Source organism: Podospora pseudoanserina, chromosome 1, assembly GCF_035222485.1.
Source record: "Podospora pseudoanserina strain CBS 124.78 chromosome 1, whole genome shotgun sequence".
NCBI classification, from domain to species: domain Eukaryota; kingdom Fungi; phylum Ascomycota; class Sordariomycetes; order Sordariales; family Podosporaceae; genus Podospora; species Podospora pseudoanserina.
The window spans coordinates 4,689,283-4,714,479 of record NC_085920.1 but is presented as its reverse complement, the minus strand read 5'-3'; the positions used below and the strand labels follow the sequence as shown (position 1 = coordinate 4,714,479).

The 25,197-nt window shown below is 52.8% G+C and overlaps 7 protein-coding genes across 7 annotated transcripts; 1 reads left to right on the top strand and 6 right to left on the bottom strand.

Annotated features, from left to right (window-relative positions):
* Positions 1 to 1,723: 1,723 nt before the first annotated feature.
* PWP1 (rRNA-processing protein) lies at positions 1,724 to 3,595 on the bottom strand. The gene is made up of 2 exons (XM_062942623.1): positions 3,282 to 3,595; positions 1,724 to 3,228 (listed from the first exon to the last, which is right to left on the bottom strand). Exons 1-2 carry the CDS (start codon positions 3,512 to 3,514, stop codon positions 1,824 to 1,826), a joined length of 1,638 nt encoding a protein of 545 aa, XP_062805571.1. The 5' UTR covers positions 3,515 to 3,595; the 3' UTR covers positions 1,724 to 1,823.
* A 195-nt stretch (positions 3,596 to 3,790) lies between these two features.
* Positions 3,791 to 6,787, top strand: PRP16 (DEAH-box RNA helicase prp16; the record flags this gene model as incomplete). The annotated part of the gene is made up of 1 exon (XM_062942624.1): positions 3,791 to 6,787. The coding sequence occupies one exon, from the start codon at positions 3,791 to 3,793 to the stop codon at positions 6,785 to 6,787; it is 2,997 nt and encodes a 998-aa protein (XP_062805570.1).
* Positions 6,788 to 7,512: 725 nt separating this feature from the next.
* On the bottom strand, positions 7,513 to 8,002 carry QC764_0015680 (uncharacterized protein; the record flags this gene model as incomplete). Its single annotated transcript, XM_062939973.1, has 2 exons — positions 7,513 to 7,628; positions 7,811 to 8,002. The coding sequence occupies 2 exons, from the start codon at positions 8,000 to 8,002 to the stop codon at positions 7,530 to 7,532; spliced, it is 291 nt and encodes a 96-aa protein (XP_062805569.1). The 3' UTR covers positions 7,513 to 7,529.
* Positions 8,003 to 8,194: 192 nt separating this feature from the next.
* On the bottom strand, positions 8,195 to 10,402 carry QC764_0015670 (uncharacterized protein; the record flags this gene model as incomplete). Its single annotated transcript, XM_062939972.1, has 1 exon — positions 8,195 to 10,402. The coding sequence occupies one exon, from the start codon at positions 10,400 to 10,402 to the stop codon at positions 8,195 to 8,197; it is 2,208 nt and encodes a 735-aa protein (XP_062805568.1).
* Positions 10,403 to 12,228: 1,826 nt separating this feature from the next.
* Positions 12,229 to 12,782, bottom strand: INO4 (Transcription factor; the record flags this gene model as incomplete). The annotated part of the gene is made up of 2 exons (XM_062942625.1): positions 12,229 to 12,533; positions 12,602 to 12,782. The coding sequence occupies 2 exons, from the start codon at positions 12,780 to 12,782 to the stop codon at positions 12,229 to 12,231; spliced, it is 486 nt and encodes a 161-aa protein (XP_062805567.1).
* Positions 12,783 to 14,483: 1,701 nt separating this feature from the next.
* Positions 14,484 to 18,267, bottom strand: QC764_113700 (uncharacterized protein; the record flags this gene model as incomplete). The annotated part of the gene is given in 3 exon segments (XM_062942626.1): positions 14,484 to 16,091; positions 16,152 to 17,804; positions 17,819 to 18,267. 2 exon segments carry the CDS (start codon positions 17,424 to 17,426, stop codon positions 14,484 to 14,486), a joined length of 2,883 nt encoding a protein of 960 aa, XP_062805566.1. The 5' UTR covers positions 17,427 to 17,804; positions 17,819 to 18,267.
* A 2,244-nt stretch (positions 18,268 to 20,511) lies between these two features.
* Positions 20,512 to 22,683, bottom strand: SFT2 (Protein transport protein sft2). Its single transcript, XM_062942627.1, has 6 exons — positions 22,548 to 22,683; positions 21,902 to 22,472; positions 21,483 to 21,833; positions 21,116 to 21,239; positions 20,897 to 21,047; positions 20,512 to 20,835 (listed from the first exon to the last, which is right to left on the bottom strand). Exons 3-6 carry the CDS (start codon positions 21,703 to 21,705, stop codon positions 20,683 to 20,685), a joined length of 651 nt encoding a protein of 216 aa, XP_062805565.1. The 5' UTR covers positions 21,706 to 21,833; positions 21,902 to 22,472; positions 22,548 to 22,683; the 3' UTR covers positions 20,512 to 20,682.
* Positions 22,684 to 25,197: the final 2,514 nt, after the last annotated feature.

Here is a 25,197-nt window from a genome sequence, read left to right as displayed (position 1 = left end):
TGCATGTTGGATTCTCCCCCCTCCATCAACCACAGTTCAGAAATGCGTGTTTGACAGTTGTCCTTGCAGGCCGCCCGTCCACGCTGTTCCAAAATAGCACACTCTGGTGCTACTTCTACAGCAATGTACCAAAAAGCAGTCGATTCTTGTTTCCGAGGCCCACTCTGAGGGAGCAAAAAGCAACAGAGGGATGCGTGATGTGCTCGGGGGTTTTGCGCATCCCGCAGTCTATCTTCAAGCGCTGATTGGTCCAAGGCGCATCACCGTCCGTGGGTTCTTTTGTGTCAGGGGTGAAGAACCTCACCCCCCGAACATTTCTTTTGCGCCAGGGCATGGCACTGGTGTCCCTCCACTCGAGCGCTGAAGATCAACCCCGTTCCTGCATTTGAAACGAAGCTAAGATGTTGATTCATGCCATCTGATTGGCCCAATGTTCTCTATTCCCCTTCCATTCTCGATGAAACTTCCTGAGCACAGGGGACTTCTTCAACACTCCTCACCTGCTGTGTGAGATGCGCGCCCAACCGCGCGGCTGATGGTTCGGTTCTCTTCGATCAATCACCAGTGACAGTGTTGCAGTCAGCCTGTCAGGTTCTCTTGTCAGTTCGTCAGCCAGCTCCAGATTGACAACCAAAAGCCGAACCAAGCGCCTGGGCTTCCTTGGGATCTGCTCGAAGTGTGTGCGTGTGGGTTTCCTCGATGTGCTGTGGACTTTGGTGCCCGGTGGTCGTTATCTAGGTCGATGGTCCCCACTAACAAGTTATCAAACACTTGCACACTTTCGAAGGCCAAGAGTTGTAACTTTATCGGTTTTAAACGTAAAAAGACGGTTTAAACTCGGAGAGAAGCGCATATAGCATAAAATCGCTATTCGGATTGAGAAAGATCAATTTACTTGCTCGAAAAAAGGCTGTTGACTTTGGTATTTTGAAGATTTTAGACGGCTCGTGTGTGTTTAAGATGACGGTGAGCTCTGATTGGCTGATCTAGTACTTGGCGTGGACCTGGATGACGAACAGCCTTGGTGCCCAGAACTTCACCAGCTCAACAGTTTGTTCTGTTCTGGAAGACTCGGAGCTCACCGGCCGCTTCCAAGAACTGGAGTCGTTAGTGCTTGACGGAGGGGCCGGCGCATCCCACTTGCGTGTTCATGCCGCGGTGTAAGACAACGCCCGAGATGCCTGCTGCTTGTACAAATCCATCGCCAAGGTTTGTCAACACTTGTTTGGGCTGTTGGTAGTTACGTGAAGCATGAGCAAACATCTTACCACCAGCCTGGGATAGCTTCTCGTGATATGAAACTGTCTGCCCAAAACGCCCATGGGCTCTGAGCCTCAAACGTCCATGGACTAAATTTGGACTGAGGAAAGCCGCCGTCAAGACTGATCAGAGCTCCAGCCCACTCTTGTCAATGCTATCGCTAGGAAGATTTGCCGATCCCGGGGGATCGTTGATCGCCGAGCCATCAGCATAAACATGCTCCGCTCACGAAACATGTGTCGCTCCGTGTCCGTGTTGTCGAGGGAAAAAAACGTGCGGCTTGCATCTTCAAAACATGATGCTGCAAGGCTGACGGTCAGCTTCATGTCCAAAGACACTTTCTTACTTCTGAGGTAGTGGTCTTAGCACCTGTCTGCATCCGTTAGCTTGAAGTCGGCACATGCAGCGTATCGTCATTTTCCTCCGCAAGTCTTAGGCCTGGGACAAGACTCCTGGTTATGGGTTCTTAAGGATCTCACGGATCACATAACACAGTCATAAATTGGCTCGGAATTTATCAATAGTATGACAAGATGGGTATCCTTCAGCTACTCCCGGCCACCTTAATCCTCGTCCATGGAGTCTCCGTCCTCATCCGAATCCTCCTCAGAATCATCATCCTCATCATCTTCCTCGCCCTCATCACTGCTGCTCTCCTCCTCCTCATCATTGTTGACCGCAACCAGCCTGTCTTCAGCACCATCCTCCCGAGTGGGAAGATTTGGCACCTTTTGAGCAAAGGCCTTGCGGACGCCGGCGTTGGTGCTGGTGTCCCATACAGAGACGTTGCCATTGCTGCCGGCAATGGAAACTCTGAAGGCGACCTCACGGTCAGGGGCGAAAGCCGTCGAGAAGACCTTGCCAACGTCAAAATCGCGAGAGACAACAAGCGATGGACCTGCAGCGGTGATGTCCCAAATCTTGACGGTCTTGTCGGTCGAACCAGTCACCATGAACCCTGGAATGACCGGGTTCAGATCAAAGGATGAAACAGACTCGTCGTGGGCCTGGAGCTTCCAGACGGAGCTGCTGGCGGAAGGATCCTTGGTGGCCTTGCGGGCGTCGAAGTAATGGACAATACCGTTCTCAGTCGACACATAGAAGAAGTTGGGGTCATGAGGATCCCACCTGACAGTCTCGATGTCGCTTTCTACACCGACTCTCATTGGCTGCTCCCCAGGCGCGCGCATGTCGGCAATGGCAGCTGTGCGATCATAACTGCCACTCAACAGCACCGTGGACTCAACGCCGTGCCAGGCGAGCGAGCAGACCTTGTCGGTATGGTAGCTGTACGACTTGGCGCACTTGGCTGTGTGAAGATCCCAGAGCTTGATGGTCTTGTCTGCTGAACCTGAAGCAAGGAGGTTGCGATGTTTCCTGTTTGCAGCAAGCGCCAGCACAGCATCAACGTGGTATTCATCATTGGCCTTCTTCGACTTCTTTTTCTTCTTTTTTTTTGTTTCCTCCTCGGGATTGGCGCCCTGTCCCAGAATAGCGTTTGGGTACATGCAGTCAATGGTATCCAAGTCCCAGATCTCGATATCGGGGTCGAATGTCCCAATAGCGACAAAGTTGGCGGCCGAGTCCTTATCGACACCGGCTTTGTTTACTGGGCAGTCCAGCCACTCGACGCACAGTGGAATCGCAGGAAGCATGATATCGTGATGTACGTAGAGATTATCGGCAGCATCTTCGTATACATAGACCTCAAGGTGGGCAAGTTCGTCCTCGATCTTGGCGGCGAGCAGAAGGTTATCGGTAGCCAGAATTTGCAGATCCTCACGCTCTTCGTCGTCCTCGTCAGCGCCAGGGTCAAGTGTGATGTACGGGTCCTCCTTGTTCGATTCGTAGTAAGCGAGCGACTTGACATTGCCGAACATGCCCATGGACTGCCCCTCGCCGGCCTCCTCATCTGTGTCGTCGTAGTGCTCGAGGTCGTATTCTTTCAGATCATCGTCGATCTCGATGCTAAATTCAAACTATTAGAAAGTGCACACCCATGAAATCCCAGGGGCACATACTCTGAAGTGTTATCATCCTTGGTTTCCCTTTCAGCCTTCTTCTTGTCGGACTTTTCTGACCCCTTCTTCTCAGCCTCTTGTGCTTCGGCCAGATCCTCCTCGGCATCATCAAGCTGCAGCTTGGCGAGAGCAGCGATGCGCTCATATTCTTCCTCGTCAAACTTGTACTTGTTGGGGAACGGTGCCGCAAAGCCCCGGGGCACCCAGGCAGTAGTAGTAATCATAGACGCCATGGCGAAAGCTGCAGTCAACGACCTGGGAAGATGATGCTGGAGTGGTCACAAATGTTGCTGGCGCAAAATTTCACAAGTTGGATTTCCTCAGTTCAACTTTTAGTGGGACCGACAGCGGGGCTTATCTTATCGGGAACTTGTGCTGTGGTGGTGGGACAGGGGTTCTTGGAGAGCTCCGCAATTCGTTGCACGTCAACTCAACCTGTGGAAAGCTTGAACGCTAAAGTCAACGAAACAACTTCCATCCAGCATACATTTTTGTTAATAACAGTAGATATGGGCCGTGACTACGAAGATGACCGCTCGAACAAGCGGAGGAAGCTGGACTTCAACCCACTGCGCAACGACGATCGATTCAGCGACATCCCATCCCGCCCCCAAAACCGCTTCAACTCGAGAAGCTCTACACCGCGCGCCGGCCCAAGATTGGCTGGCGCATCCACACCAAAGCAACGAGAGTTTGACGGCCCAGAAGAGGGCGTCGACGACCAAGATGCCATCAACGCTCTCGACCGCGATTGGTATGGTGGTGACGATGACTTGGGTGGACACACGTTTGGCGACGACACCCATAATCCATTCGGCGATGAGGCAGGCTGGGCAGCGCAGGAAAGGGAGGCCGCCTTGATAGAGAAAAAGGTCGCCAACTTTTCGCGCGGCGGCATGAACGCGCGACAGTTGCAGAAACAAAAGGATGTTGATGCGTGGGAGACCAACAGAATGCTCACATCCGGTGTGGCGCAACGGAGAGATATGGGACGCGATTTTGAGGACGACCAAGAAGGGACCCGCGTTCATCTTCTCGTGCATGACCTACGACCGCCGTTCTTGGACGGACGAACTGTCTTTACGAAGCAATTGGAGCCCATTCCTGCCGTTCGAGATGCCCAAAGTGATATGGCTGTCTTCAGCAGGAAAGGGAGTCGCGTTGTGAAGGAAAGGCGCACGCAGAGAGAACGCGCAAAACAGGCTCAGGAGGCAACAAACGTGGCAGGAACTGCGCTGGGTAACTTGATGGGGGTGAAAGAAGAGGACACCGACAGCGCCCTTCCCATCGCGAGTGAGGAATCTGGAAAGGCGCAAAACTCGAACAAATTCAGCGAACATATGAAGAAATCGGAGGGCGCAAGCAACTTCAGTCAAAGCAAATCCTTGAAAGAACAGCGGGAGTATCTTCCAGCGTTTGCTGTTCGCGAAGATTTGCTGCGGGTAATTCGAGACAACCAAGTGGTCATTGTGGTCGGAGAAACAGGCTCTGGCAAAACGACACAGCTGGCCCAGTTTCTGTATGAAGATGGCTACGGCAAGGTTGGTATGATTGGGTGCACACAGCCCCGAAGAGTAGCAGCAATGAGTGTTGCCAAACGTGTGGCTGAGGAAATGGAAGTAAAACTCGGGAGTACAGTGGGCTATGCGATTCGTTTCGAGGACTGCACCAGCAAAGAGACCGTTATCAAGTACATGACAGATGGTGTGTTGCTTCGAGAATCTCTGAATGAGCCGGACCTTGATCGATACTCGTGCGTCATCATGGATGAAGCCCACGAAAGAGCGCTCAATACCGACGTTCTCATGGGCTTGTTCAAAAAGATTCTTCAGAGACGCCGCGATCTGAAACTGATCGTGACTTCGGCCACGATGAACTCCAAACGCTTCTCCGACTTTTACGGCGGAGCTCCCGAGTTCACGATCCCAGGTCGAACATTCCCCGTTGATGTCATGTTTCACCGGTCACCTGTTGAGGACTACGTGGATGCGGCCGTGCAGCAGGTCCTGGCGATTCATGTGGGCAAACCAGCAGGCGATATTCTGGTATTCATGACGGGCCAGGAAGATATCGAGGTAACGTGTGAGCTTGTCCGTGAACGCCTGGATGCGCTCAACGATCCTCCAAAGCTCAGCATCCTCCCTATTTACAGTCAAATGCCGGCAGATTTGCAGGCCAAGATTTTCGACCGAGCGGCCCCGGGTGTTCGGAAATGTATCGTGGCCACCAACATTGCCGAGACCAGTTTGACGGTCGATGGTATCATGTATGTGGTTGACGCAGGGTACTCGAAGCTCAAAGTGTACAACCCACGAATGGGTATGGACACGCTACAAATCACCCCCATCTCGCAAGCAAACGCATCGCAGCGTTCCGGTCGTGCCGGGCGAACCGGCCCCGGACAGGCCTACCGTCTTTTCACCGAAAAGGCCTTCAAAGACGATATGTACATCTCCACAATCCCCGAGATTCAAAGAACCAACCTGAGCAACACAGTCTTGCTCCTCAAGTCCCTCGGCGTCAAAGACCTGCTCGACTTTGACTTTATGGACCCCCCACCCCAAGACACCATCACGACCTCCTTGTTCGACCTGTGGGCGCTGGGAGCCCTGGACAACCTCGGCGAGCTGACCGACCTGGGGCGGAAGATGAACGCCTTCCCCATGGACCCCTCCCTCGCCAAACTTCTGATCATGTCGGAGCAATATGGCTGCAGCGAAGAGATGGTCACCATCGTCTCGATGCTCTCCGTCCCCAACGTCTTCTTCCGACCTAAAGAACGCCAGGAGGAATCCGACGCCGCACGGGAGAAGTTCTTCGTGCCAGAATCAGACCACCTGACCTATCTCCACGTCTACACGCAGTGGAAAGCAAACGGGTACAGCGACCGGTGGTGCGTCCAGCACTTTTTGCACTCCAAGTCCCTCCGCCGCGCGAAAGAGGTCCGGGACCAGCTGCTGGATATCATGAAGATGCAGCAGATGGAAATGGTGAGCTGCGGGACGGACTGGGACGTGATCCGGAAGTGCATCTGCTCGGGGTATTACCATCAGGCGGCCAAAGTCAAGGGCATAGGCGAGTACATTAATTTGCGAACGTCGGTGACGGTCCAGCTCCACCCGACGAGCGCGCTTTATGGGCTGGGGTTCTTGCCGGATTATGTTATTTATCATGAGCTGATCCTGACGTCGAAGGAGTACATGTCTACGGTCACGTCGGTGGACCCTCACTGGCTGGCCGAGCTGGGCGGGGTGTTTTATTCGGTCAAGGAGAAGGGGTATTCGGCTAGGGAGAAGAGGATCACGGAGACCGAGTTTAACAAAAAGATGGAGATTGAGGCGCAGATGGCGGCGGATAAAAAGAGGCATGAGGAGGAGGTGCAGGCCGAGGAGGAGCTGAAGCTGGTGAAGAAGGCTGGTCCGGCGGGGAAGAGTAAAGATAAAAAGACGGTCACGTCGGGGGTGGTGGTGAAGCCCGTGAGGAAGAGGGCTGGGAGGGGGTTTTAAGAGCAACGATACCCGGAAATGATTTGTGAGAAGTGGAAAGGTGGTTGGCATAAAGGAGGGAAGGTATACAGGCGCATTTACATAGCATGAAAATCACCATCATCACAAGCGTGGAAAATACCAAAAAGCACTTTTAATCCATCCATTTTTTTGACATTTCATAAGCATCATAAGCATCAAGAACAAAAGCTCAAACTACCAAAAAAGAAAACATCATAAAATCCAAAAAATGGAAAAAAAAAAGACATGGAAAAAGACAAGGCAACAAACCCGCCCGTACGTATATATCCCCCTCCACCTCCACCTCCTAAATACCATTTATTCCTCATCACTCCATTCTCATTTCATCATCTCGTTCAATCATCCACCAGATCCATGCCTCCCAGGAAAGGAAGGAAAGAGAGTAAGACCAGCCAAAAACCAGACATACCAAGGTATCATCAACCCAGTTTGTTCCAAAAAGTATCCTCCCTATCTTTCCCCCATCCAAAAAACAAATCCGTCTAGATCATAAGGCATAAACAGAAGAGAGAGATAAGAAAACTTGGTCGTGATACCATTTCGTTACCCTATCCTAACACCCGAGTAAACCCGAGCTGTAGATTACCAATACCGCATATGCTCAAGTGCCATGTTGCACAACAGCAACACGCACAGCAGCGAAGCACAAACGACACTCCCCCGGTTTTGGGTAATCCCCCCACTCGCCACCCTGCTGTTCGACCAGGATGATGTGAGCGGGTCAAACAAAGAAAAAAAGCTGGAATGTGGGTTTGATGTTGGTTGGTCTGGGCTGGGCTGGATCGAGGTTGGCCGTAATATGCCGTTTAACGGCGGTGATCTGTCACAGAAAGAAAAAGATTAATTAGAACATGCTCTTTAAGTAAGTTTTTGGATTTGTGTGTTTGAACAGAGAGGAAATAGAAAAGCAAAACAAAAGTCATCATGTCCGTAAAGAGCAGCCCGCCATTAACCATTTGCAACCGCAGAGCTCCTCGAAATCTAGAATCCGAGAGCACTGACCCTGCTGCTGATGAGGTGTGACAGAGGGAGGTGAGAGAATGTGAGAGGTGGTTGAGATGACGCCCCCGTAAGCTTGTGTGGCGGTGGCGGCGTTGTGGGTGAATAGCGGTGGCGGCTCGGGGCTGGTGTTGGGTGGCAGGTTTTGTGTGCGTGTAATTGTGCGGCACGGATTCGTTGACGGAAATAAGACATTAAGAAGCGTTGTTTAATATGAGGCTGGGGTTTTTATGGTGCGCAAACAGTGTCCGTGTGTGTGTGTGTGTGTGTGGCGTGTGTGTTCCCAAAACCATGGGCTGGCCGTGAGGCACGGCGGGTAGGACGGATAGTTGCCAGAGTCGTAGGACAAGTGACATCCAAAGAATGGTGATAAGTCTTCACCACCCCTCACCTCCTGTCGTATGGAGGTGGAGGCAGGGCGGCGTATGGGTTTCCATCAGAATACCGAGGTCCTTCGCCATAGTACCGCTCTGTCTGTGGAGGGTTCGGGGAAGACCAGTTATCTGCCCTGTGCCTTCCCACCTGCCTGTCACCGCCACCCCTATCGCTGCCACCGCTACCACTGTTGAAATCTCCGTGAACCATCTCCAGCTGCCTCTCAAGCCGCCGTTTGCGTCTCTCTGCCCTCTCCTCCTTCCACTCGTGCAGCTCGTGCTTCAGCTCGCGGGCTTCCTTGATCTCGTGAAGGGCACCCTTGACACCGAGAGCAGCAATGCCCACCGCCGCCGCATCTTGCAGCAGGGCCTTCTTCTTCATCTTCTTGGCTTGCTCTTCACTCAATCTTCCATCTTTGACCGCCTTGTGTCGTAGATTTCGCTTCTCCATGCTCGAATAGACACTGTGGGCTGCGTGGATGGTCGCCACGGCGGCCAGGCCGGTGGTGAGAATTTGCTTACCTCTCATCTTGCTTCCACGTCTCTTATCATCATCTGAATCCCCTAAATCGTCATCTGATAGCGAGTGTCCCCGGCGGCGTGAATGATCACGTCCTCCACCGCTGCGGTGGGAACGGGCGTCGTCATAGTCTGAATCGCGGCGCCGTTTGTCGTAGTCTCTGTCGTCATCTCTGTGGCGGCGCGAAGAGCGGTCGTCATGGTCGTCCCGGTATCCGCGGTCACGGCTCCGGCTGCGGCTGTAGTCACGGTCGCGGCTACGGTCTCTGCGACGATCCCTGTCGTCGTCATCGGGACCATTACCGAGGCCGATCTTGGCCATCTTTCGGCGGGCCGAGTCGACAACGCTGCGGCTCCTGCTGCGGCGACGATCGCCATCACGGCTGTCGTATGAATCGGCGCTCCGGCCACGAGATTTGGACCGCTCATGGCTGTCCATGATCTTCTTGCCGGCAAAGGCGCCCAAGCCAGCTGTGGCAAGAGCAGCCAGACCGCTCACACCACCTCCACTCTGGCTGTCGCCACTCCTGGAACGCCGGCGAGATCTCGATCGCGATCGGCCTGTCTTCTCATCCATCTCGATGTTCTTCTTGGAACCGTTGATGACGCGGTTGCCGAGCAGACCACCCATGACGGCCTCAGCCAAGCCGAGCTTGCTGCCGGCCTTCTCAGTGTCCTGAGCAGCGTCGAGTGTGGCAGCACCGGCTGCAGCAGTAAAGACGCGCTTAGCCTTCTCGCCCTTCCATGAACCGGGCTGCTTGGAAATGCGGAATGCTTCGGTGGCACCGGCAATGAGCGAGGCCATAGCTGCCTTTTGGATCTTGTTGGCGCCTTCACCCTTGCCCTTCTCACCCCGAGAGCGAGAGGTAGACCGGGACCTAGACCTCGATCTCGATTTTGAACGGCTGGTATCACGACGGCTCCTGGTGTCAGACTTGTCGTCCTTGTCCTTGTCCTTGCCGGTCAGAGCCTTGACGGCACCACCCAAGCCCGCAGCAGCGAGAGCGCTCTCGAGGAAGTTCTTGTGGCCCTTCTTCTCTTTTGCGCTTTCTCCGTCATCGTCCGAATAATAACCTCGGTGAGCCAAGATCTTTTTCTCTTCCTTCTCCTTCTTCTTGTTGTAGAACTCAGTCCCCTGGTATCCCGCAAGAGCGCCTGCAGCTCCGAGGGCGACAGAAGCCAGAATGTTGCGCTGAACTTCGGGAGTGCCGGCCTGGTTGGCCTCGCGGCGGTCATACAGCTCCTTACCACCGATAGCGATGGCAGCTCCGCTGATAGCAGCAATGATTTGCTCCTGCTTCGACAGCATGCGGACCTTCTTCTTGTGTTGTTCCTCGTAGTAGCTGTCTGTCCTCCTCAGAGACCGGCGGTCATGCTCATGACCGTAAGCGCTGCGGTCATCATAGCGGCTGTAGTGAGACCGGCGGTCGTCATAGTCGTCGTACTGTCCAGGTTCGGCAGAGCGGGCGCGGCGCAAATCACGGGTTGAGTAGCCGGGAGGAGGGAAGTCACGACGGATCTCTTCTACGGAGAAATCACTGTCCTCGCGGGCCCGCGGTACCAGGTCGCGCGAAGACTGGACATTAAGATAGCTGTCGCGGGTGTCATAAGCCCGAGGGTCCTCACGGCGCTCTTCCCGGTAGTAGCGCCGGGTTGTGCGCTCCCTCGTGGGGATGTCGTAGGGGTCGTTGTAGCTGGCCATCAGTTGAGTCGTTGTTTCTCCTTGCTGGATTGGAGAAAAGCAAAAGTTTGTGTGCTGAGATGCTGAAAAGCAAGAGTCAGAGGGGGGCTGGGAGTGTGTTGTAGAAGGATTGCGAAGAGAGCGGGGCTATTTTCGCAGGGTAGGGAGGGGTTCGTTCGAGGGGTTCTATCGGCGGCGGTGCTGGTGGGAGGAACCAGTCATGCAGATGCAGCTGCAGCTCTTAAGTAAGCGGTAGGTAATTTGCAAGCAACGCCTGATCGTTGTTGGTGTCTTTCAAAGAGTCTTGTTGCGGTGAGGAAGCCGGAGATGGGAAAGAGACTAGGAAGCCGCCAACTTGTCTTGAGTGAGGCTCTCCTCTCTGTGATGACAGGTGACGGAAAAGAAGATCGTCGAAGGGTTGGGAGGCCTGATGGGCATCGGCCTGGCCGCTGATCTCCTGTTACCGGTGTTGGGCCAGCAGCGGAACCAAGGCAAGGCTCCATGGTGGGCGGCGTTGTCGTATTGGCCGGGCGAGCGCTACTGCTGGTTGCTGTTCTCTTGAAACTGAGACGTTCGGGGGGTTTCGCAGGTTGGCCTGTTGGCTTCAGAGTACACGAATAGATGAGGGCGCCTCGCTCCTCGCCAATATCCTGTACCGCCGCTGTAGCTATCGATGCTGTATCACTGTCGTTCCCATCTCTGGTACAGAAAACAAGCCACATCCTGGTTTTGCAAACATCAGATGAACGCCCTAAAGTCGACCTCAGTTGAAGCATGGGATCCAAATTCGGAATCTTTGTTGTTGGTGCTCAGTGACACCAGGCCCAGGGCACTGACCACCATCAACACCTGCTAGGCATATTCCCTATTAAACGGCAGATATAAAGACTACACGTTGTCCTCCCTCCCACACATGTGTTACACTGTTCCTCCCTTGTTCTCTTTTAGCTTTTGATCGCTTCAGAAATGATTGATCATCCCAGCAATGGTTTGTTTGTAAATCCAACACCACAGACTCGGGAAGATTGTCCCCCTCCCGAGGACCCCGAAAGAGCGAACAGCGACAGCTCGCTCACATCCGTAACTTGCAAAGGAGATGCCCACTACTCCGCTATCTCCGCTCGTGTCGGGCGTAAAACCAAGCCCGAACAGTTCGTAGTGCTCCAGAAAATTGCCGTTCCCTGCCACAGTTCTGAAGCGATGACGCAGTGCTCATGTGGCACAGTGGCCAATGCTCACTCACCTCGTGAGCAGCTGGTCACAAGCGGCTATACCTTGTAATATTAACTGCTGTATCATACTGGCGTGCGCCGTTTCTGCTGTAGTGCATCATTTCCCTCTCTTCGATAGGCTCATCATTTTCCGCTACTCTAGACGAAAGCTGTCAGGCACAATTGGGCTGTGGTCATTTCAACTTGACTTTTCCTTGACCCTGGTCGAACTGATGTTGACGTTGAGTTTTGGAGGGGTCTTATGATGTCATTGCAGACGGTGAAGCCGAGGAGGGTCCTGCGATAATGCCAGGAGGGACGATTGTGGGTGTTTGGTCCTTGGCAAAAACTCACAAATAACTATTGTACAGAGTAGCTAAACCCCAAAGCCATGAAAGCTAATCCTCATCTTGAAAATCATTGTCAATTCTATTGCAACTAATCGCTACCTTCCAAGCGGGAGAAACATCATCTAGAATTATTGACTCCTTATGAAACCAACCGAAGATATCTCCGCTTTCCAAACGCCTTCAACCCATCAACACCATCAACTCTTCCCCCCAACAAATATACACAAAAAACCAACACTTCCACCTCTATCCTATAACTCCCCCAACCCATCCACCCATCCACCCATCACTCCCTCCCCCCTCGACTCCCCTTCCCAGGACTAACACTCCCACTCCCATCCCTCCCCCCTTCCCTCTCGTCCAAAAACCCAACCGGCATGCTCGCCAACCCCTCCCTCACCCCAGCCGGAACCTCCAACCCCCTAGCCTCACATTCGGCAATCATCCTCTGCCTCTCCAGCATCAGCTTCCTGACATAACCCACAACCCCATTCAGCACCACCCCCTCTGACCTCGCCTGCCCCTCCAGCCCAGGAACCTGCGTGCACAAATCATCATATGCCTGGCGAATAGCAAGCCGCCGTTTTTGTTCTGTTTTCCCCCCTCCCGTCAGCAAAAAAGTGGGGGGGGAGAGAACAGAAAGAGAGAGGAGAACATACCAGACTGGATGTGATTAGTCTTTTTCTGCTCCTTTGTCAGCCGGGGCTTGTCCCCGTCCTCACCACCACCGCCGCCGCCGTTCAGGCCCGGGGGGGATATTGGTGTTTGGGACTGGCTGGCTGCGCTGTTGGGGTACGAATTGTGAGGGTGGTTATGGTGGTGGTGGTTTGAGCTTGCCATCCTTTTTGCTCGCACACTCTTTGCGGTATGTGTTTGGCCGAGTTGGTGATTCTGGTTGTGTGTGTGTGTGTGTGTGTGTGATCGCTGGAACCAATTTGCTTGATGAATGTGCAACGCTCAAATAGGGCGTGATAATATCAAACGGGCTTGGACTAAAACACCCTCTGTATATACGTCGTGCGTGTTGGTGATTAATCTTGTGCTGTTGATGGTGATGATGCCGCTCCTCTTTCACGGTCTTGAAGCGATCATTGGCATGTGATCACCGATGAAACGGTTGACTAACAGTCTGTGAGCCAGTGTTAGCCATATACACACTTTCACATATGCAGACAGTCGGCTTACCCAGGGTCAGAATGAATTCGAACTGGTAAAGCTCAATTTCAACAGTGATACTTTGGGAGGCTTGCTGGTCTTGTAAAGGCAGAGATGCAGATGGGCGCGTGACAGACGAAAGGCTTAATGGCAACGTTTAAGTTCTGAAGTAGCTTGCCCCACTTTTCTCCATCCAAACCCCCCTTCACCAAGACAATGATGGCCTGGAAGATATCAAAATGTCTTCTTCAAGTACATTCATTCCCTCCATATATCACCCCGAACAGAGATAGATAAATACAAATATATAAATATACAATATATACAAAAGTAATGCTTTTGATTTTTTTTGTCTTTCTTTTTCTTCTCTTCTACTATTTATACATTGCTACAATACGCAACCAACACTTTTGTCTTGCCGAAGAAAACTGAGAGAAGTCGCAATGTCGCTGAGTCAGTGGAAGGAAAAAAGTCGAAAAGAAACCAGAAGGCCAAGTCTAAAACCATCTTCTCATCAAGAACCATCCTTCCTCCTGCTTGTGCCAGGCACAAAAGAAACTCTCGCAACAACAATAGAAGAGGTTGCCGATATCTGCAGCAGCCGCTCCAATCTAGTTTTCGTCTTTTTTTTTCTGGTATTTTCCGAAAAAGCACCCCGACCAATCCGAAACAGAAATGAACGCCCCGAAACATGCTGCGAGCTCATGGATAGGAAACGCAAAATTTGCGACCAATCACAATACATAAGAAGAAAATTATTTCGTTCACCCTGGCTCTGCTCCCAGAACAAAAACGTCAAAAACACCCATCGTCTCCTGCCCCATCTTCACATTAACGCCCAGACCCCTTCCCAAGTTTCCCAAAGATAGAACCGATCCCAAAATGGTGAAATGCAAAGGCCTGCCTCGAGGAATATAGAACCCGCTGACAGGGCGTCTCAATGGCATCGTGTAGACGAGAATACAGCTTTCCTCGTTGTCAACACTTCCTCGCCAACCGATCGTGCTCGACCGGGATCCATCAGGCCAGGCCATGAACGACATTTTCGCCAAGATAAAAGAATTCTTTTTAACCACTTTTCCTCAACCTACCCCCTCGCTGAAAGAAGACCCCATAACAAATAAAGCCGAGAACTGAATAGCACCTGGCGATGCCGAAAAGAACACTGCTGAAAGATGGAGTGAATACCATGTTCGAAAAATGCAGCGTCAAGCAACCGTACCATCAAGTGATCATGTTGACTTTTCGAGTTGACACTTTTGATGGCTGCAACCTGCCAGAAATTTCGGAACGCTGAAAAATAGACAGAAGACCCCTTCCAAAGTGCTGTTGTGACAAGTATCAAACAACCAAAACGCCTTGCTCAGGGGCACCTGGTGCTCAGATCTAGATGACAACGTGAGGCTGTGTCTTCTGATCGAGATCCTTGGCCGCCTGAAGGTGCTCGGTCAGAACGAGAGGGAACGCCCGATGGCTCGGCCATGGCTTGGGGACAGACGTGTCCAACAAGAGCTTGTCATAAAAGCCAAGAAGGGTCTTGAGCCCGGCAGTCGCGGGAATTGAGCTGGAGGCATCCTCAAAAGCCAAGTTTCTGAACTCCTCATATACTTTGGCGTTGAAATTGCTAAGGAGAAACTCTGACCAGAAGCGGTAGAGGTTCTGCATCTCCTCTGGAACCTCACCGGCCTGAGCCCCTTGGCGGCGTTCGAGAGCAGTCTTGCGGATTTCGTGATATGGTTGACGCTCATGCTTCTCAGGTTGAGTCTCCTGGATCCACACAATGGTAGGCTCAGAGCCGTCCTGGGTGTTACCGTTGGCAACATAACCCGCGACAGCAGCAGCAGTCTCTTCGCTATCCTTGGCACCCAGGACAATGACAAGATTATCAACATGGGAGTCTGAGAACTTAGTCATGCTCTCCAGAGACACAGGCTCCTCTGGGGGGGCAAACGCAGGAACACCAGCGGAAAGCTGGGAATCATGGGGGTAGTGATGATAACCGTTCACCGCACCATTGCCGTTGACAGCGAACTCGTTGTGAGCTCTGGGCATAAATTCAGGCTGGTACATGTGTCCGTCAGGGTACTGAGAGTAGCCCATCATAGGCGGAGCCATGGCGCCAAAGGAGGCATAAGGGTTTTGACTGTTCATGACCCGGAAATTGGCAGGCCCATCATGCCTGGAAGCAGGCTCACGTTGGTCTTCAGGCAGAATGAAAGTAGCCCTTCTGGCGTCGCCAGACCGGAGCCTCTCAATATTGTCATCACCAACGACGAACTCGACATTCTCCAGGTGCAAGCAAGCGTAGCGCAGGACGTTGAGGTCTGTAGTCAGCTGCTGCACACGGGGGAAGTTGGCAATGGCCTCAAGGCGCACAAATCCCTGCCCATCCATCATCTTGCGCAAGAAGTAGTCTTTGCACAAGTTGTCGAGGGAAAAGTAGAACTCTACCTGGTTCTTGATCATAGCCTCAGGGCCATACGGGTACATGACAGGCGGGTAGACTGGGGCCTGGAAATCATGTACGGGATTGGCCGACTTGGGAGGATAACCGGCGCTCATGTGGTTGCCACGAGGGCTATGTTGGTTCGCCCCGTTCCATTTGCCGCGGCCCCTGCCCTGGTTGGGGAAAGTTTGGGGAAACTGGCCATTGAACGGCGGGGGGCTCTGGGCAGAGTGTGCTTGACGAGAGTGCGAGTGGCCATGGAACCCGTTCTGTGTGGGATAATGTCCGTTGACCTGGAAGCCTGCAGACCCGGTGGCATGAGCGCCAGCACCATTGTGGCCGCCACGGCCCCGATAGCCACCGCGACCGCGCTCTGGGCGGTTCTCGCGAACAGGGTAATGGTGTCCATTGACATTGCCCTGAGCACCGTCCTTGGGGTGGAAGCCGTTGACCCGTTCCTGGGGAAAAGGACGAACTGGGGTTGATCCACCCTCAGTACTCAGCTGGCCGTTCTCAGTGCGGATGTCCTTGGTATATCTTCTGGATGACTGCAGGAGCGAATTAGTGCCTGGAAGGGCAAAGCACAAGTAGATTCGAGGTAAACTTACAGATTGGGTCTTCTCACGAGGTTGTTCATTACTAGCGGAAGCAGCAGGCTTCTGCTGGTCCTGAGTACTGGCATCAGCGGAGCCACGCTTGGTAGGTGAGGCGGTCTGGTTCTGCCCAACGGAGCGAGCTGGCAGACTGCCCTCACGGGGCCGAGCGGTGGCACGAGGACCAGGAGCACCTCCGGCTGGGACAGCCTTCTCGGCAGCAGGACCAGCGGCAGTAGGTGATGTAGCGGAACCATTGAGGTTGCCCCGCATGGAACCAGACTCACGACCACCGCGAGCCCCACCGCGGGGTTTCGAGCTGCGAGGAGTAGGCAGCTGTGTCTCAAAAACGACAGAGTGGCTGATCTCGAGCTTCTTCCAGTCCTTCTTCTTGGGAGCCGCCTCATCTTGGCCCTCCTTTGCTGAGTTCTCAGTCTTCTCAACTGACTTGCGAGTGGGTTGCTGCTCCTTGACGGCAGCAGCAGTGGCCTTAGGTTCCGGCCAGGCAGAAGCATCAGCGACCGATGGCAACGTCACCGAAGTCTTCTCCTCCTTGTCGTTGGCACGAGCACCTCGGGGGGCGTTTCTGCGGGGGGCCTGTTCAGCAGCCCGGGAATCTGGTTGCTTCTTGTGGGCAGCTTTGTCTCCATTGACATCGTTCACCACAGGCTGAGCCTCAGCAGCCTCAGAAATCTTGGTTTCGGCAGCATCAGCCGTTGAGGCAGTCTGAGTCTTGGACTGGAGTCCCTCGGCACGCTTCAACCAAGGATTGACAGAAGGAATGGCGGCTTCTGTGTACACAGGCTTCTCGGCCTGCTTCTCGGCAGCCTCCTCTTGCTGCTCGGCCTCCTTATCCTGACCCCGCGACTTCTTGCCCTTGCGTCCCTTCTTGTTCTCTCCATTGTCATTCCTCCTGGATGTCCTGCTGGCTGACCTCGAGCTTCTCGCATCTGACTGCTGCTGTGAGTTGACGTTGGCGCTCCCCTGCTCCTTCTTCTCCTCGATGTCGGCTGTCGGCACAACCGTGGATGTTGGGGTAGTCTGCGAGGCAGTATCGGCAGAGACCTTGGCTGTCCCATTCTCAGAATCTGGCTGGATGCTCTGCTCGGCGTCCAGGGCAATGTTGGAGGTGACAGAAGGGGCAGTCACAGACGAGTTGCCAGTTGATACATCGTCCTTGACATTGGAGTCAACTGTTGATGGCGCGGGGCTCGACGCCACCTGTGTGTTAAGTTGTGTAGGAGCTTGGCCCCGAGCGGCCTGGGCATAGGAAAAGGCCGCTGAAGACATGTTGATTGGTGATGATCGGGGTGGGCCTGTCTCAATCAAGTGAGATGTCGGAATGATCCCGACTGCGCAACAGCAGCGACAGCAAGCTGTTCTCCTGCCGTACTTTGGTCAATTAAGACTGGCCAACCGACAATATGTGCGGTTATCCAGTAAAATGACCCTTCTTTCTGTCGACTTGCGGTGACGGTGATGAGGGAAAGGGAGAGAGGCAAGCTCAAGCTCTTGACGGAGGTCAAATATGGACCAGTCCGGGTGCTCTAACGGTGACAGCTACTCCAAGGTTCCCAAGGAGATAGGTCACAAATGAACAGGCCGGTCGGCTTGTCAAGTGAATAAAGTTTGCGAGTACAGAATTTTTTTTTATATTTTTTTTTTTTTTTTTTTTTTTTTACCTGGCTCGGTCGAAGCAACGCTAGCGGCGTCGAGAAAATCGGACGGCGGGGTATGCAGCGATGTGTCTCTTGAGGGAAGGGAGACGGTTAACGAAGCAGACGCCGGAGATCGAGTGCCGGATGGGAAGGAGGTGGGGGTATATGCCACCGACAATGTGCTGGATTTGACGATGTTGTGCTTGGTGTGCAATCAGGGCCGGGTGAGGTGCTTTTCGCAGGTGGTTGTTGTTGGTGAAAATGCCGAACAAACTTTTGGATCCGCGGAGGATCGAAGACAAAAGCCCTAATAACCAACTCGACTCTGGGATTGGGGTTAGGTTACGTGCACCAGGGCTTGAGGAGGGTGTCCGGAATAAAGTACGGGTCGTAGGGGGGAGGGAAAAAAAGAAAAAAGGTGCCAAGGGGAAACAAGAGAGTCGTGCTTCGCCTGGTAAAAGGTTAGAGAAGATTTGTGTGGGAATAAATTTTTTCGGGTCCCAGACTGCCGCAAAAAAAAAAAGTGGTGGAGATGGCTGAGCTTAGAGCAGGTACTTACCTCAAGGTTGTTTTGAGTGGGCTACAGGTAGGCCCTGGGAGCAGCGGGGTTGCGCGAATATAAGTCGGCGACTACAACAGTGAGTCGGGTGGGAAAGGTGAAGAAAAACTCTGTTGAAATAGGTTCACAGCAAAAATCAGCAGTATTATTAGAATTACGCCTGCTCCAGATGCTCCCCCTATCGCTGAAGCTTGCTCCCATCCGAACTGCGATAAGCCCAGTGAGTGAATAGCGGTTTCCAGCACTCTCTTGACTACTTTTCATTGCTCCAGCTCCGGCTTATACACCTGTGGATGGAATGACAGACGGGACACCTGCTAGTTGCTCATCGTCCCACTTTTATCATTGTTGCTTAGTTTCATGTCAGTCATGAGCAGTCACTGACAGTCTGCATCGTCGCTCTGCCTTTTGAGTGGGACCCTGTCTTTTTTCTTTTTCTTGGCTTGTTTGCTTAAAGATTTCCGTCTTTTAGGAATTGTTCTCTTGTCTCTGTGCCCCGGGTGTCTCGTTCTTTATATCAGTATAATTGGCGGTCTCTGGCAATCTATCTATTCATCTTTTCAATCAAACCTCCATTTTGTCAAAAACAGGCATCCCACCGATCCGTCCGATCTGGGGAAGCGGTAAAATTTGATGATGCTGGCTCTTGCGAATGAGGGGAACCTGGCCGACTCTGGGTATGCCCCAGTCCTGAGTGAATGCTCTGACTCTTGTCCTTTGAGCAGCGCTTGGGTAAATGTCAGTACATTCATACAGGGCCGTCTGCATTGTACCAAAGTCTTGGTGTCTTCCAGCAGCTCATTATGATCCAATACACATGCGAGCTGCTGGCATGGCCCAACTTGTTTCTTTTTTGCACTTTTATCAGGCAGCACCATCTCGTTCTATGCCGAGGGTTTCAATTGCTAATGGTATATAAAAGTCACTTTGCGGTGGCATCTCTCCTTCCGCTCTGTTTTAGGTGGTAGTTTACCCACAGCGTGGCGGTATATAGCAATGTTGCAATGAGACGTCGTTCTGAGCAAGCTGTGCTCAAAATGACCAAGGGGTTTGTTTTGATCCCGCAAACCAGGCTCAGGGGAAACTGAGCAAGTGACACAACGGAGGGGCAGGTGTCTGTTCCCTCAGTACCAGCTTTTGATTGCAGCTGGCCGGTTCTTGTTGATCAAATCATGATGGCCAGGAAAATAAGAGTCACAACGGCTTACAGAGACAAGCCGCGCTACTGCACTCACCAACCTGATTAGGAAGGCGGGGTTAAACGGCCAAGACCTACGCTAGACCCTCTCACGACGAACGTCCTTCTGTGTCTGAATTGTATGCTATTGCCTATCACTTCACATTGGACAATCTAGAGGTGGTCGCTTTGTAATCTCCACTGCTACCGCTATCTTGATAAGTCCCGGTGCGGCAGAGCGAACACAAGTTTGGAAGGTTTCATCGCATTCGTTGCGTACAGGCTCCCGAGCGGGCAAAGCCATTACTGGCCGGTGCCGTGGAGCTGCGGAGGTGGGCCGAAGCGAGAAGCCAGGCCCAGTCCACTTACAGCGGAAGGACAGGCAACCTGGTATCTAACACGTTTGATAGTATAATATTGTATGGCGTTCCCATTCGGCCTCTTTGAACGACAAAGGCAGAGATGAAAAAGCAGGCTGGGAGCAAAATTGCCTTATCTCCGTGATGGCATGGCTTTCTTCGCATGTGAAAGGCCATCTTCATATTGGTGGGGAGGATTCGCCGCCTCCTGGAAAAGCCACGAATACGTTGACAACTCAAACACACCCGGTTGGTTCTGAGGGAAGCTTTCCTCTTTTGATGGCGACGGTGGAAGCCTTGCGCCACGGTTGTAGTCTCCAAGGATTCAGTGCTGGTCCTTGGCTTCTGACTGCTGCGGTGATGCCTTCGATCTTACAGAAAGCGAGAGATCCCAAAAGAGTCCAGGTTCAAGGTCGGTAAGAAATGGAACACCAAGAACCAGCCAAGCGTCATGTTCTATCGGCTAAACGTGGTGATAATTACGGGTACTCTCTGTCACCTCCCCGCAAACACCGGGCAGCTCCCGCTTATCCACATATCCTGATTACCGAGGCCGCCCTTTATTATCCGTCATCGTCCTCACAAGGTAGGCATGGGAACTGTGTGAGCATCAGGAAAGCGTTTGGTCAAGATTAAGCAGGACGTCGCCTCATGCGTAACCGATAACGTCAACAATAATCCAATAATACCATACGTCTATTATTTATACAACCCGAGGATGAGAACCTCAGCAGCAATTAAAAAAATCCAACAACAAAGGGTGTCTGATACATTACATGGCTAACGCTTTTTTCTACCCGGTCATCCAAGTCGCGGCTCTGCGCGCACCAAAACTGCTCACAAGGCGAAGGCCGCTCGATCCCATGGGAAAGTAGCTGACCAGATACCAGATTAGGCAACCAAGTTGAATAAGGCCTGAGAATATCGTGAGGATTGTACTTTGGAGCTGCAGCCGATGTACAAGTCAGTAATGGTGGGCTGTGCAGGCGTCTCAATAGGCGACTTACACCGATCGAAAAGTAAATGGTCAACCCCAAGGAGCCAAAGTAGGCAGCAGTGAAGGGCAGCCTCGGCCTCGAAGTTAAGTGCTGCACGTATTCCCATGGACCCATAACAGCGGCGAAGGAGGAAAGGAAGAGAATAGAGCCCAGTGTCCATCTGTTATTATTGTAAGCAAGATGACCACTATGCATACCAACCCGACATATCCGAAAAGGCCCACTTACAAGATCATGAGTTTACGTGGTCTTGCAAGACTCAGGGCCGGAAAGAGAGCAATAACAAGGACGAAGCAGACTAGCGCGGCAATATTGCAAGCAGCAAATATCAAGAGTCGGTCCCATCGGCTCACTATGCCATTCCAGGTCAGCACACATTATTCAGCACGCGAAGTGATAACAGAACAGAAAAAATACGAGCTCACAAACATGCGCTGAGCGCCTCTGGCCAAGACATGCGCACACAAAGGGGAGTGCACGTATGCCTCGACGCAGGGGTAACGGGGGTTATGGAGGGTGTTGGAAATACACAGCTAACGGGTTGCCCCAATTTGTTGTCCGCCAATACGGAAAAGAAAGACCTGAGTCGACCTACATGCAAACCACCCCTCCTCCTCCTCGCGACGACTGGGTGCTGGTAAGGGAGCCCCGGGGCCCTGGGTTGTTGGAAGTTGAACATAACCCCGGTCACCAAACGGATTTAACGACTGAAGCGACGAGAAGAGACCGGTTTGTCGAGAAGTGTGAACTGGGAGGTCGGTGTCGCGACGCGCCCATCCAAGTGAGTTGATAGAATCGCGGAACGAGGACGAAGCCATGTTTCGTAGCCGTTATCGGATCCCGCTTTCCAAGATTTGTCAAGGTCCTTCTCTAGGGCGACAAGTGGTAGCCGCGGCGCGCGGCAGATGGAAGCAGGACTGTGGACAATCTGACGGAGATAATGTTCCTATGAAGCCGCATGATTAATTCAAGGTTGTCTCGAGACTTGATTTGACAGTCATGCGGCGTGCATACGGGTTGTAACCGATGATCTGAAGCGATGCTCAGATGATTCGTGATAATGGACCGCTCGCCCAAGTGGGTGTGGGTGGGATGGGTTGGGATTCTGGAATCTGGATGTTGGACAAGCTGGAGTTGCGCCCGTCGTCGCCGGTTATCGAACTGGGCGCCTCGTTCGTGAGTTATGCGCCACAAAAATATCAAATATTAAACCTCTGGCCGTGAAGCATCTGATTCTCAAATCGTCTGGGGTGTACGTGGGCGTTGCGCGTGGGTACGGGATTAGGTAGACATAGGTAGGGTTTGGTCTGGTTCCCAGATGGAGTGAAGCGTTCATGGGAAGTCGTTGATGCCAAGGTGGGTCCACTATTTTTTAGTCTCTGGTTGGCCGATCTGGACATTGAAAGTGGTCCGTGACCACTTCAGAGGTTGCATGCAAAGGCTTGCAGGGAGGAGAGATGGGGGGGTCAAAAAGGCTGCATTCTTTTTTTATTCCGTCACCAGCCCAACCTAAGAGCTCCATCCCACCAACCTCCACCCACCCGCCATCATCCGTCGTGACATGTCGGATCGCATCAGCATGACGCTGCATGGGGAGGCGCAGCATAGGCATGAGCTCGTCTACAGGTAGCCTTGTTTGCAGAAACATGATAAATCCTACCTATCTATTTGGCCAACATCGCTACTGAATGCATCAAGCTTGGTTTTCGTTTCTGGGGTGGCAGGTAAGGTAGGCAGCGGAACAAGGTGTTTTTCCTCTCAACGAGCAGACGTTTTGCTTGGTAGAAAAATCGATCCTTTTTGCTTGGCCTGTCACATGCTTCAGAGTACCGGCCAGCCTTTTAACACGCCGACAGTGTATATTATGAAATGTGAGAATCTTCCATGTCCCCATTACTCTGTCGAGTTACTTGAAAGTACCCTTGTACCACACGGGCCGATCCTCTCTCTCTCATGGGTGCTTTTTATGGGTGCGCGGCAGATGCTACTTCGTGTCGTTGATCTCGGCGCCGGTACTTGCGTGCTTCGTGCAGCAGCCACCATGGTTTGGAATTGCGGCATAGACACACCCTACGCATCCAGCTCTCTGGTGTGGGCCCGATGTCTCACTTGGGGGAGTCACACTGATAGCTAGCTATGCTCCGGTCATATTCGGACAAGCTCGGTGAAGTAGGCCGAAGCAAGGTGTCCTGGAAAAGCAGACCTCCCATACAGCTTGGACTCGAAAGTGTGCCCTGTTGTGTCCGCCCTGATCTTGTTTCTCTCCATTTCCAGCACACCAACTTGAACGGCCATCGAGTCAGAAGACGTGCCTGGAAGTTGATCCGCCTTGTGTTTGGCGATCCATGGAAAGGGGGTGTTGTTGTCGTAAGGATATAAGAAAGGCCAAACGATTCTCTATGCACAGTGAACCAACCACCCCGGACTTGTCTCTTCAGTTCGTCCTTGCCCTTCCGAGCCCGCTGCTAACGTTGTTGGCGGTGGCTACCTACTACTCGAAGTAACGTCGCCCAGTTTAGAGCCGTCACTACAGACCAGCTCATATACACGAGAAGAGTATGCATCACGCGAGACTCAACAGCACATCAACAACTCATTCACTCTTGTCTTCCCCGATAGAAACCCACTTCAAGACGTCCGATACAACAGAGTCCGATACCACGGTAGCCACGTGCCCGAACCGAAACCAAACGGCAGGATAATCCCTTTCTTTCTGCCACACGTGGAGACCAGGACTTGGAGGAGACGTTGGAGATCTCGACGCACGCACCCCAGAATCGGTACTTCTCCGTATCTGGCTTAACCGTAACGTCGGCTTACGCAACTAGGCTAGCCCTGCAGAACAGAACCCCCGAAGCCATCACCTTCCCTTCTATCCAGAGCCCGCTGAACAAAGGGACGGCACATCTGTCAACCCTTCGGTCAACGCGCCTAGATTAGAAACATTGGCAAGCCGGAGGGATTCTCTGAGAGCCGGACTGAATATCTTGGAACCCAACCTCTCGAAACGGGGCACGGTTCCTTACAAACGACCTGCTGCTTGAAAAAAATAACGCTCAAGCTAGACTACCGTACCATTTCTGGGCGCGGAGTGACAAACCCCGCCATCTGAGGAACATCTCACACACCACAGCGCTCATAGACACGCAACCAATCAACTCTGGACCATTCGGAGACGAGAAGCGATAGATAGGTATTGTGGCACAAACACACATTGTCATCTCTCGGACTCAACTCGCCTCGGCCGTTGTTCCCTTCGGCTCCTGACAACAGGGAGAGTCTGGGAGCATCCGGGAGTCCGGGTGGTTGCTGAGAGCCCTCATCCGAAGTGGCCAGAGAAAGCATTTTACTCAGGTTGCCAACTGGAAAATACTCAGCCTCAGCCGCTGGATCCGCGTTAATAAACTGGAACCTGCCTCCTCCAACCGCCTCCCTTTGAGTCCCTTCCTGCCTTCTTGGTCATACTAGCAACAGTGATTTAGTGCTACGCACCAATCCACGGCCTCATTCCCGAACCAGATCTTGTTGGCTCTGACCACTGCCACCAACCAGCCCTCAGCTACCTACTACCTAGATCTTCATTCATTCTTCATTCCCGCCACTGGCAGCACGTCGGGAACCAATCCGACGGGGGAGCAACCAGCGCCAGAAGAGCGGTAAACTGATCGCCAGAACCCTGGAACCTCGACCTTCTCGTCCCAGCGCTGAAGAGCCCCACTTCCCCCAACTTTAAACCCCGCCTTTTCCAGCTGTTCGCCGCGCACAACTTAAACTCCGACTTCCTCCCCCGCTCCCGTCGTTGTTACCACCTTTCTCCAACAAACAACCAGAATCATCACAGACGCTCACATCCACTTGTGCCGTCCATCACCAAAGATCGTACCCGGTCTTTTTGCTGCGACTCGTCCATCCTCCTCCCGCCTCCCAAAGGAAAAGCAGCCTCGCTGTCTCGAGTCGACCAATTTTTTTTTGTTGGCTTGCGCTGCCCCCTTTATCACTTCGGCATTGTCCGCCTGTCGCTGTCACTTATTAGCGACCATTTCCACAAAGGGTTAGGCCTCCACCTCCGAACCCCAGACCTTTTTACCCACCCCACGAGTCCACTTCCACCCACACTACTCTCACCCACTCTCGTCAGGGCACTTAAGGTCACGACAATCCACCCCCATCAAGCGGCCTCTCCCGTCGCAGCTACTTTCATCGCACGATCCCGACTTTGCTCTGCACCTCGCTGTCCCGAAAGCCACCAAAAAAAAAAAAGACTCGGAGCGCCTGCCCGGAACTTGGCGTAAACGACCCGACCGCTCTCG